General features: G+C 50.5%; 1 protein-coding gene across 2 annotated transcripts; it reads right to left on the bottom strand.

Moving 5' to 3' along the window:
• Nucleotides 1–4182: 4182 nt before the first annotated feature.
• On the bottom strand, nucleotides 4183–12269 carry GPN2 (GPN-loop GTPase 2). 2 transcript variants are annotated; one of them, XM_045898355.3, is made up of 5 exons: nucleotides 11668–12258; nucleotides 10721–10877; nucleotides 8469–8629; nucleotides 7311–7441; nucleotides 4183–4488 (listed from the first exon to the last, which is right to left on the bottom strand). In XM_045898355.3, the coding sequence occupies exons 1-5, from the start codon at nucleotides 12076–12078 to the stop codon at nucleotides 4416–4418; spliced, it is 933 nt and encodes a 310-aa protein (XP_045754311.1). In that variant the 5' UTR covers nucleotides 12079–12258; the 3' UTR covers nucleotides 4183–4415. The 2 variants fall into 2 exon arrangements, with proteins under 2 accessions (XP_045754311.1, XP_064445778.1); XM_064589708.1 differs by lacking the exon at nucleotides 10721–10877 and having other exon boundaries at nucleotides 11580–12269.
• Between the last annotated feature and the right edge of the window lie 6 nt (nucleotides 12270–12275).

The raw sequence follows: 12275 nt of genomic DNA, 5'->3' as shown, positions 1-12275 counted from the left end.
GGCGTATGGCTTTCCCTTACCCTCAGCAGGCCTGATGCCATCGAAGTATGTGCTAATCCAGACTCTTCCTTCTAAGGGCTGAGGGCTCAACAGCCAGGGATGAGAGAGAAGAAAAGTGAAGGGAAAGGAGTAGGGGCTACTCAGCTTGCTAGAGAATTTCCCTCCAGGATTCTGGGGTAGTTGGGCCTCCCTATTGCTTTCAAAACTTTTATTTATTTTTAAAGATTTTATTTATTTATTTATTTAAGATTTTTATTTATTTATTTATTTATTTGACAGAGACAGAGACAGCGAGAGCAGGAACACAAGCAGGGGGAGTGGGAGAGGGAGAAGCAGGCTTCCCGCTGAGCCAGGAGCCCGATGTGGGACTCGATCCCAGGACCCTGGGATCATGACCTGAGCCGAAGGCAGTCGCTTAACCAACTGAGCCACCCAGGCGCCCAAAGATTTTATTTGAGAGAGAGAGCACAGGGGAAGCAGGAAAAGCAGACTCCCTGCTGAGCAGGGGGCCCAATACGGAACTCGATCCCGGGACTCCAGGATCATGACCTGAGCCGAAGGCAGTCGCTTAACCAGCTGAGCCACCCAGGTGCCCGCTTTCAAAAATTTTAAGAACAGGGTGGATCTTAGTAGTGCTGGGATGGGTCTGCCATCACTCCCCTCCCCTTCTCAGGAGCCCTGGGAAAGGAGAGAGAATCTCTGAGATAGACCTTCCCACAGACTCTAATGGGATCAGGCTTCCTTTCTGGAGGTGGGTGAGCATTTTGCTAATTCAGAAACAGCTGAGAGCAGACTGGCTGTGCTTCAGCTCTGTGGGTTTTAGGGCATCACTCTCACTCCTAAGCCTCTTTGTCTGGGCTGGAAGCCTGTCCAATTAGCTGTGGCCTCTGCTAAGTTCCAAACAGTATCTTCCAATTTTGGGGGAGGTCCCCACTTCAGAGCCAGGAAATGCACATATCCTAATATCAGTGGTTAGCAGAGGTGACCAAGAAGGTCCCATCTAAGGCACTCAGATGGTTTCCTCCTTCCAGAAGTTGGTCATAAGTGCCAAGTGAGGTCTGGAAGTGAGAAGAGCGCTTTCAGTCCCTGGGAGATGCAAAGTGCTACTTTTCTGGAAGGCATTTTGGCAATATGAATCCAGAACCTGGGAAACATCAGCTGTTTCATTTCTAGGACTTAATCGTAAGTTAAAAATCAGAGACTCAAAGATTTGAGTACAAAGATGTAATCACAGCACTATTAACAAGAGCAAAAATTGGTAATGACTTAGGCTAACCATGGGAGTCTGGACAGGTGATCAATGTCATAGCCTTACCATGGAATATTATCATGTAGACCTTAATAGGGTCTTTATGCTTTTTTTTTTTTTTTTTTTTTTTATTTATTCATGAGAGAGAGAGAGAGAGGCAGAGGGAGAAGCAGGCTCCCAAGAAGCAGGGAGCCCGATGCGGGACTCGATCCCAGGACCCTGGGATCATGACCTGAGCCGAAGGCAGACACTTAACCATCTGAGCCACCCAGGCGCCCCAGGGTCTTTATGCTTTTAATTGCATGAAATAGGGTTAACTAAAAAAAGCAGGTTACAAAGCAAGTAGTACATATTCCACTCTCACACAAATGCTGCAGCTATCCCTCTGCATGTACAGAAAAATAAGACTGAAAGAAAAACACAAAATATATTAAACATTTGAATATAAAATTTTATTTTTTTCATGAAATGTGTCAGTCTTTCCAGATAGCATATTCACATTTCTTTTTTTAAAAAAATATTTGAGATAGAGATAGTGAGAGAGAGCACTAGGGGGAAGGAGGGGGAGAAGCAGACGCCCCACTGAGCAGGGAGCCTGACGTGGGGCTCGATTCCAGGACTCTGGGATCATGACCTGAGCCGAAGGCAGACGCTTAACGACTGAGCCACCCAGGTGCCCCGAAATAAATTTTTTAAAGATTTGTCAGAGAGAGAGAGAGAGAGTGAGCACAAGCAGGGGGAGCAGCAGGGGAGGGAGAAGCAGGCTCCCCGCTGAGCAAGGAGCCCGATGCGGAGGCTCTATCCCAGGACCCTGGGATCATGACCTGAGCCGAAGACAAATGCTTAACGGACTGAGCCACCCAGGCGCCCCTACAAATATTTTTGATTATTCATATGTTATGGGATTATGGGTGACTTCATTTTCCAAGTTTTTTTTCTATCAGGAAAGAAAAAAAAAATCTCAAGAATGGTTGCCCCATGCCAGCCAAAAAGGAGGATGGTCTTTCTCATACCCCACATGTTTCATGCTGAACAGACAGACCCAGGTGTCTCTTTTCTGCATTGTGCTGTCCCCACACCATGGCAGGGGAACGGAATCATTTTGCCATCATCAAAGGTGAACAGAACTCCATTTACCGGAAGAGAAAACAGCCTTGCTGTCACACCAAGGCCTGAAAATTAAGTATTGGATGACTTCCATCTCTCCCCACTCCATGACTGCAGAGAATGCATGCTGAGAGAGCTTGGATACGAGGCCATAAAGTTCAAATGACACCTTCCTTCCAGCTGATTTGCTTTGGTGAGAGCCAGGGTGATGGGGTGAGCGTCAGAAACCCTGACCACAGCCATTGGTACTATGTTCAAAAACAGCATCCACCCTCACATCCTACCTGATGAGGGATTTGTCCAGCAACCTGGGCGTCAGGATTCTTGGGCTCCAGGCCCCGCCATTGACTCAGCCGTCCCCAGGCTGTGTCTCCTGGCCTCAGTTTCCCTGGCTTGCTCTGTTGATACTCCCCACCTACTGTAGGGTGTTAATAGGGGTGTGGTGCTTTCAACTTCTCAGATGAAAGCAGCTGGGGAAGCAGCACCTAGTTATTATCCCCGATACGGCCAGGCGTGGGAGTGGAGGTCGGCTGCTTTCATACTTACCCAGCTGGAAGAGCCTCCTCATCGCCCCTCACTCTTCTTCCTTCTGCTCTGACTCCCCAAGTTGGGAAGCAAAGCTCAGTCGCCCCCATCTCAATGACACCTCAGAACAGATTTTCCTAAGTTGAATTCTCCAATTGCCCAAACCACCAGTGACCTAGCGTCCCCCTGATTTATGATTCAGTAATATTCTACAGGTGTTTAAATTCTTCCCCCTGATGGGCTACAGATCCTGTGGGAGAAGGGCTGTGACTTTTCACCATCAAGAATTCACAACTGGGGTGCCTGGGTGGCTCGGTCGTTGGGTGGCTGCCTTCGGCTCAGGTCATGATCCCAGTGTCCTGGGTTCGAGCCCCACATCGGGCTCCCTGCTCCGCGGGAAGCCTGCTTCTCCCTCTCTCACTCCCCCTGCTTGTGTTCCTGCTCTCGCTCTCTCTCTCTGTCAAATAAGTAAATAAAATCTTTAAAAAAAAAAAAAGAATTCACAATTAAGAAGTCAGCAAAGTGAACAATGAGACAGCCAGGCTGACCAAAGTTCAAACTCCTCATCTGTTGCCTCACTGTAAAATGAGCCTTCATAATATTCTGTCTTGTCTCAATCTCCAGGAGTTGCTGTGAGAGCCACACGAGAAGCATGTGTGTGGAAGTACTTTGTAAAATGCTAAGCCCTTCTCATGTGTTAACAGGACCAACTGTCTGCAAATAAGACTTCTGGCACAACTGCCATCTGTCCCCTGCTGCCTCCAGGCTGTGGCTGCAAAAAAAAAAAAGCCTGGGATGCCACCTATTGGTGGAAAATATGAATTGCATTCAACCAGTTGCAAGAAGCGCAAAAGGCAAACACCGCTATTCCAACTTCAAGCCATCTTCATCTTTGCCACACTCATGATGTCATGTTATATACTTAATATTTTTCTTTAAATAACTCACTTTTTAGAAACAATTTCAAAGTAAACTTTTAACCACTCATATAAATGGAAAACTAGTTAACACTTGCCCAAAAGGAATACAACTGTAAAATAAATACCATGAAAATAAAACGTTCAGATCTGCTAGGAAGCGTTGCCTGTGAAAGCTCAAGCTTGAGTCTCACTGCTAAAACTGACAATTAGCCAAATCGCACAACCAGAGCCTGAGTGTCAGTCCTCTAGCACAATCCTGTGCTTTGGGGGAAACACTGCCCCAGATAAAGAAACCGGACTCTTCTGAGGAAAGGCAACATTCCCTTGTTCTGCCTCAACTCTCTGGGCCTGGATGGTTAGAGAAAGTTTAGAAATCACGAAAAGGAGAAAATAAACTCTTGTATTTGTAGCATATTCCATCATAGCCCAAGTGGGGCCAGCCCCGAATCCCTGGCAACTGCACCAAGAGCTCATGACCACAGACGGGGTGGCGGGTGCTCTGCTCTGGTTGGGAAGACTGCTCTTGGATCTGCAGTCCACTGCGCTGTCCACTGTCACTGGGAGCCGCCACGTTCTCCAGGGCTGGGTTGTGCCTCTTGTTCTCCAGCCTGCTGCTACAGCTGCATGGCTTCTTGCTCCACCGACTGGTCTGAGGGTTCCAGGTACTTCTCCTGGATGCCCAGGGTCCTGAGGGAGGCTGCGTCAAGGTTGGGAGCACAGGCAAGGATGGGCACTGGTCAGGGCAGGACATGACCCCTCCGGATGCTGGCTTTACAACCACGTCTGGCTCCCACCCCTCTCCCTTTCTCACCACTATAGTTCCAGGCAACAGGAACCAACTGGGTCTGAGAAGCCCCTCCAAACATCCAGACCCAAATGCTCCCGTACTTGCCTCTTCCCACATTGCTGAGGCTCAAAGGACCAGAGAAGCACCGACCCTCCGGCTGTGCCAGGGCATGTGCTCTCCAGCCAGACCATTGGGGGTTTAAGTCCTGATTTTGCCACTTCCTTTCTTTTCGTCTGTAAAATGGAGTTGTTGTGAGGATCAAATGAGACAATGAATACAAAATACCTAGTATGGCGCCTGGCACACAGCACGTGCGTAGTAAAGGTTTCTGAACGCTTCTGCCGTGAGAAGAAGGGAGGGAACTGAGGGAAGCACAAAGATAACAAACTTCCGCTTGGGCTATTGGGTACCTTCTACCTCTCTCTGGAACAGGAGGGAAGTGGAGTGGGAAGGATACAAATCAGATTCACAAAGGAAAACACTGTGATACTGCTGAGGACGCCCTGGGAGTCTGACTGGCCTGAGGAGGAGATGGCCGTTGACCGTGGTAGGATGGCCACCATGGCTTTTCTACTAGATGACTCCACTATCAGAAACTGAGGTTCTACAGCCAGGGAGACTGAGGTTTGAACTGTTCTTCTAACACATCCAGGGAGAAGGCTTTGCACCTGTCACTCTCAGAGCCCCAACTGCCTCGTCTGCAAGAAGGGACTGAATGAGGTTTAAACAAGATCCTGCAAGCAGGGTACGTAGTCCACCGAATGATGTTCAGGTTACAGACTTTCTTTCCCATCTCTTATGGATCCAGCCACCAAAATCCATCTCACCTCTACTCACACTGACTTGGAACCTGCGCCGCTTCCACTTCACTTTTCCTCAGGAGGTAATGCCTTGTTCCTGTGGAAGTCGGCCCTGAGGGTCACTCAGGATGAGCAGAATCCATCCTGCTTGACATGCAATAATCTTAAACTTGCCTTGCCTCCAACCTGACGTCCACATTCCTGAGCAGGGCACATGAAACTCTGCATCTATCTGCCCATCCGTCTGGCCCTATCCCTGCTCTCAGGCAAAGCCCTGTCCTGCCCACGAGTCACGCTATTCTACTTGCAACCCCCCAGATGTACCTCAGCCTTGAACCACCATGCCCCTGTATATACTGTTCTCCCTGCCTTGAATTCCCTTTCCCTTTCCATCAGCCTGGCTGACCCTCACTTTAAGATAATGCAACTCAAGTGCCACCACCTCCATGAAGCTTTCTTTATATACCCACCACTGGCAGAGCTGACTTCCCCCTTCTCTATACCAATCCTTAATCATCTTATACATAGAGTGAAGTTGAACCTTAAGAGGATTAGAAGCGGGGGTAGAATCTAAAATCAGCACAAATGTGTAGGTTAAAAAATATCTGTGAAAATTCCTTAAATCATCTATTAAAAAGAGTATACACAGTTTGATAAATAGAATCCCGCATGATAACGCGTGTGAACGCATAAGGTAACGCACCGCGTGCAAAAACTCACAGCGCTGTTGGAACTGCCCCTTCTCTTTCTTGCTGAGCACATGCAGTTGAACTTGCTGACAGTAACTGCGAGTGTGAGGGAGCACTGAGCACTCTACTGCCGCCATTTATAACGTGTCTGTTTCCCTAGGAACCTGGGAGCTTGGGTTCCCACCTGTGGAAGGGCCTGACACAGATCCGTAAGTACTGGCTGGAATTCTCTTCCTCCACGCCAAGGACTCTGGAGGCCCCCTGGTCTCCAGCATGCTGTGTAGATGTCAAGTATCTGGAACTATCCTAGTGGGCCTGCATTTCCTTGTCCTGCCTCACAGGGGCCTCTGTGACCTGATAGGCACCTACACATGACCTTAGGTCCACCCCAATGGTCACTAATCCAGCTCCAGTTCTGAAGGTCCAGCTGCCTCCCAGACAGCTCTGGCTGTCCCCAGGGTCCCCTCCAACACAGTGCATCTGCCAGGGCCCATCCCTTCCACCCATGTGATAAACCTGCCCTCTCCTCTTCTTTTCTTGCCTCAGTGACCAACACAACCACCCATACCACTCTATTAGCCAGAACTGGGAGTCGACCTTCTGCTCTACCTCCATTTATCCCATAACCATCCGGTCGGTGGTCCATCTCCTTGTATCCAATTCACACCCTTCTTTCCGTTCTCGCTACTCATGTTTCATCTCTTCTCATCTACAGACTGTAAACACTCTCCTGCCCCCACTCACATCCCTTAAATGCAATTTCTTCACTCGGAGGGGCTTTTAAAAAATGTATGCCTGATCACGTCACACCCTGCACAACCATACGATGCTGGTTCCCACTGCCCACCCACAAGCTGAGGGCCACACTCCTTAGCAGGGCACCCAAGCCCCCCGCTGCCTGCCTTCTACTGCCCCTGCCCACCTACATCCCCTTTCCCTTTCCCAGTCAGGACGCCAAGCACACTGAAGCCCTCACATCTCTCCCAAATGACCACTGCCCTTTCAATACTCAGCATCTGTATTTGCTGCTCCTTCTAATCAGTATATCCTCCCTTGTCCTCAGATACAAGCAATATTGAAGGCTTCTAAGGGACCAGCCTTTGCACCTGAGACAGTCACCAGGGAGCCCAACTGGTCATCATGGAATTAGTCATCTACAAGGGAAGATGTGGCCATTCCTGAGCCCCACGTCTCCCACTTGGCTGTGGCCAAGAGACTAGAGAGCAAGGATACGAGGAGAAATGGAAGTCGGCTCCCATGGCAGCAGACATCATGGCCTCCAGGCTTCGCTGTTCTTGGACCCCGAAGCAGTAGCCATTGGCTTTATCCACAGCCTGCAGGACCCGCTGGATACTCTCCTTGTCCTGGCCAGGGAGGAGAGAGACAGCTTTGTGAGTGAAACAGAGGCGTGTGGAACTGAGGCTGTACCAAACCGCAAGCAGTCTCCAAACATCCCCCTCAACCTTGCCTCACGAAGCCTCTGGACGTGCAGCTTCTGCGCCTGGAGTAGCTCTACATGACCCCAGAGGCATGGCTACATCCTAGCTTTCCTGTCCACCAACCCACCCAAATCAGAACAGATAAGCTCCTCTGTGCACACTCATGGTCCCCTGGGGCTATCCTATTACAGCTCTGATCCTACCAACTTACTACTGACAAGTTATTAACTCATCTGCCTCCCCTATTTGACTTTATACCCCTTGAGGTCAAGGACTTATTTGTCGAGGTAATCCTCAGGGCCTGGCACAGTCCTTAGCTGAGAGTAGGCACACCCAGTAAATATGTATATAATCTATTTGCTCCTTCTCAGAATAGTGATAAGAATAGTCTATACGTCACGTGACGGCAAGGAGAGCTCAGAATAATGCATGTACAAGTCCTCAGCACAATGCCTAGCACAGGAAGTGCTCAGTAAGTGGTAGCTGTTATGATTAATATTGTAGGGTTCAATTTTCTCATTTTAGAGGAGAAAAATGTGACATTTAACAGGGAAGAGACAAGTTTGCTCAAGTCCACACAGGGGCTGGGTACTACTTTGTAAAGTCAACAGGCAACTGCCCATCCTGAAGGAGGCTGAGAGACCTGTCTTTGGCCTTGGTCACATCCCTTGTTGACGACTTTCTGAAATCACCCATTTTCACACTGATGAGGGAACACGTGTTGAGACAACCCAGCAATACAGAATAGAGAGGGCCAAAGTTTGGCCCACCCTCTTTATTGGAATCCTGCCCATGAGAGCCACTGGTCCTAAAACCAAGGGGACTGAATAATAGTTAGACCCAGAACAAAAACCCCTGTTTGACCCCTCAAAGCCTCTTGTACCCTTGGCTCGGTGAGATCCCAGGCACTGTCAGAGCCTACGCGAGGGCTAGGCCTCTTAGTGCCCAGTACCTGAATGTTGAGAGGGATGAAGGAGACCAGACTGTAGTCTTCAATGAGCTGCACCAGTTTCTCATTGAGCTGACGGTAGTGGCAGAAGAAAGGGTCAGAAGCCAGGTGGTCGAGCAGGTAGGAGAGGTCTAGGACCTCTGTGTAGTAGTCCAGGTTGAAAGCTAAGGAGAGAAATTGGTGTTTAGGAGCAGCTGATATGAGGCTAAAAGATCCAAGGACAGGGACCATATTTCCTTTCTTTCTTCCTTTTATTTTAATTCACTCACTCATTCATTCATTCATTCAACAAATATTTGTTGAGGCAGTGAAATGAACTTACTCAGAAGAAAATACTTGGTTTTACCCATTGGCTCTGCCATTTACTAGCTAGATGGGACTGTTGTGAGGATTAAATGCTCTAAGTCCCAGTGTCTGGTACACACAAGTACTCGCTCCATGGTAAGAAATAATAAGATCGAACATGTCCCGAGAACAGTGCTGGGTCCCTGCCACATGGAGTTCAGGGTCAGGCAGTTGCACCCCCAGGACCTGGCACGTGCACTGTAAGGACTCTAGCAGGGCACTTCCGGTGTAAATCACTTTCACTTTCTGGGCCAGCTCCTTCTGAATGTAAAATGAGGACACCAGACTAGATGACTCCAAGTTCTAGGAATGCAAACTTCCTCTAAGAGAAGGAAAGTGGGCCTCCCGGCACTGTCCATTTCTGCTGGAAAACTCGAGCACTCCGATTACTCAACTGGTCCGTCCCAGAGCGAGCCAAGGCAATCATCAGGCTGTTGGATTGACTGACTCACTCCCTACACCCAACGTGGGGCTCAAGCTCACAACCCCAAAATCAAGAGTCACATGCTCCTCCAACTGAGCCAGCCGGGCGCCCCTCTGTCTCCTGTCTTCTAATCAGAAACTGTCATCCCTCTGCCTGCAAGGAATTATGCCCCGGGCATTCCTACAGACTTCTTGGATTGCCTGACAGGCTATTCATTGGGCTATTCATATAATGTCTCTGGGCCTCAATGGCCTCATCTGGTTGGCACATCAGTCTCTTATAAGGATGACTGGCAAGAGTCAGAGATAGAAAGGTCAAGGACCATCATGTAGCCACCTGGGCTGGAAGCCACGAAGGTGGGTGGGGAGAGGGGCTTGGGAAGACTATGGGCATAGATAAAACGGGGCTTCTGGGCTTACCAAGAGATGGACCAGGACTCTGGGCTGAGGCAGCCCCTCCAAGATGTTGACATCCCTCCATGTCCTGACTGACAGCCAGCAGGCCTCCCTGGACAACGCCCTGACACATCGTGATCCTAACATTTCTTCCTGTTCACTGCTGGTCATTTCAGCTTTTCTTCTCCAGGTTCCTTTGTGGCTGGAGATGCTATTTAGGGAACTGATGCCCCCAGCTCAGCGCACTAATTTTGCAGGAAAGAAGTGCGGGCCATGAGGCCCCTAGGCAACTCCCCTGCCTCCTGCTTCTGCCTCAGTCTTTCGCACCCCGACAAAGGCACCTCCATCTGTCCACTAGCTCAGACAGAAACCTGAGAGTCATCCTTAATTCCTTGGTCTCCATGCCCAATCCACTAGCAAACCCTATTTCTTGAGTGAGTTTTGGATCGATCTACTTCTCTCCATTCCCACTACCACTGTTTGGACTGCTGCAAGAACCTCCTCAAGGATCTCTGTTTGCATTCTTACCCGTTTCAATTCATTCTCCACAAAACAGCCACAATGACGTTCTTAATTCATGCTATTTCCTTGCTTAATATTCATCAATGGCTTTCCCTGGTGCTTCAACATTATAGGTTCTGGCCCCTGCCCACCTCTCTGACCTCATTTCCTACCACCCTTCCTCTGACTACTACCTCAGCTACCCTAGGCTTCCCCCCCACACTTTTTCCTTTAACCCAAAAAACTCTTTCCCTAAGGGCCTTTCCTCCTACTGGTCCCTCCGCCTAGAAGAGTCCTGCCTTGGCTGACTCCTTCTCACCATTCGGGTCTCAGCTCAGGTAGCACTGCTCACTTAGTAGCAGTGCTACTCACTCCCAACCACTCATTTTGTTTTAATTCCTTTGCAGTACATAGCACCAACTATATAACTCTCTTGTCCCCAAAACCCAGAACAGTATCTGGCCCAGAGTGGCAGGAATCAGGACCTGCCTGTGGCTATGATCACCAAGCCATGCATGGTCCCTGGAGGCAGCTCCCTTCAGCTGAGATCTGCTCCCTTCTCCTTGCCTGTCCAGAATAGGAGCTCTCACCCAGCTTCCCATAGTGCTCAATGAGGTCCATCTTGGAGAGGAGGTTGACATGGGGCAGCTCCACATGCAGCATGGTGGCCAGAGAGGTACACAGTACGGAAATGAACTTGGCCGGGTCTGTGCAGTAATGAGAGTCCACCAGGTGGACAGCAGTCAGCTGGAAAGGGAGGAAGAGACAGGGTGAGTGGCCTGGGGAGGCAGGAAACATCACGGCCTATGTCTTTCCCCAAAGGCTGGGGACTCCTGAGGACAGACTGCAAGCCTTCCCCATTAGTGTCCTCCTGCTTCTGCTTTGTTCTAATAGCGACACTCATTTCCTTCTGCCAGGAGATACGGAGCATTTTTCCTTACAAGATGCCTTGCACTGTGCCTCCCAGTGGGCAACTGGCTCAATTCTGATTGCATCTAACTCTGTTTCATTTACTTTTGCTCAGCAAGTCACAACAACAATCACCATACCAGGGGCGCCTGGGTGGCTCAGTCGTTAAGCGTCCTGCCTTCGGCTCAGGTTATAATCCCAGGATCCTGGGATCAAGCCCCATATCGGGCTCCCTGCTTGGCGGGAAGCCTGCTTCTCCCTCTCCCACTCCCCCTGCTTGTGTTCCCCTCTGGCTGTGTCTCTCTCTGTCAAATAAATAAATAAAATCTTAAAAAAAAAAAAAATCACCATACCACTTTCTACATAACCCCTTCCATACTTCCAATAATCCCAAAGTGGGTACTAGCACATCCATTCTGCAGATGAGAGAACTGAGGTTCAGAGAGAGAAACTAACTTACCCAGGCCCACACAGCGAGTCAGTGGCAGAGCATGAATTCGAACTCACACCAGTTTTACTCCAAAGCAACTCGGCCCCTACCTCGCTGTGTGACATGGGGGCGTGGCATCTGTCCTCCCTGTCCCAGTTCCTCCATCTGCAAAAGGAGCCTGCTCGAACCAAGACGCACCCTGAGGTCCCACTGCGCCATCTGGGAGAAGATGCTGCGCAGGGCGCCGTGGTGCGTGCAGAGCTCCACCTGGCCCGGGCAGTCGAAGAGGAAGTAGTGGCCGCGGAGGGGCTCTAGCTTGGCCCGCAGCCAGTCCAGGTTGGCCTCCAGGTACTCCATGCAGTAGAGCAGGCCGCCGTTAGGCCCCAGCCGCAGCGCGTCCATCACGTCGCCCAGCCCCACCAGCTCTCCCACGTCCACGGCGCACTCGTACGGCAGCCCCTCGTTGGCCGGGTCCAGGTTCACCACCGCCACACGCCGGCCCAGCGCGCGCAGGAACTCACTCATGCCCAGGCAGTACGTGGTCTTCCCCGAGCCGGGCGGGCCGATCACCGCCTGCCCAAAGGCCGTGGTCGTGGCGGCCCCCGCCATGGGCGGCACGCGGGCCCGTGCGGGGCAGATAAGCTCGGCAGAGACACGAGCCGAGGGCGACGGGATCTCGGGGGCTGGCGGCGATGCCCGGGCGTCCCCGGAGGAAGCGCAAGTACCTGGACGGTGCAAGGGGACCAAACGGCCCGTTACTAACCGGACCAGCTCCCGACTTCCGGGCGACGTCGGAAACGGCGGGG

This window comes from Mirounga angustirostris, unplaced genomic scaffold, assembly GCF_029215605.1.
Source record: "Mirounga angustirostris isolate CCGP_5_RB_7025 unplaced genomic scaffold, mMirAng1.0.hap1 SCAF_4, whole genome shotgun sequence".
In the NCBI taxonomy this organism is placed as follows: domain Eukaryota; kingdom Metazoa; phylum Chordata; class Mammalia; order Carnivora; family Phocidae; genus Mirounga; species Mirounga angustirostris.
Note: the sequence above shows the minus strand (reverse complement) of the source record. Positions and strands in the feature narration are given on the sequence as shown.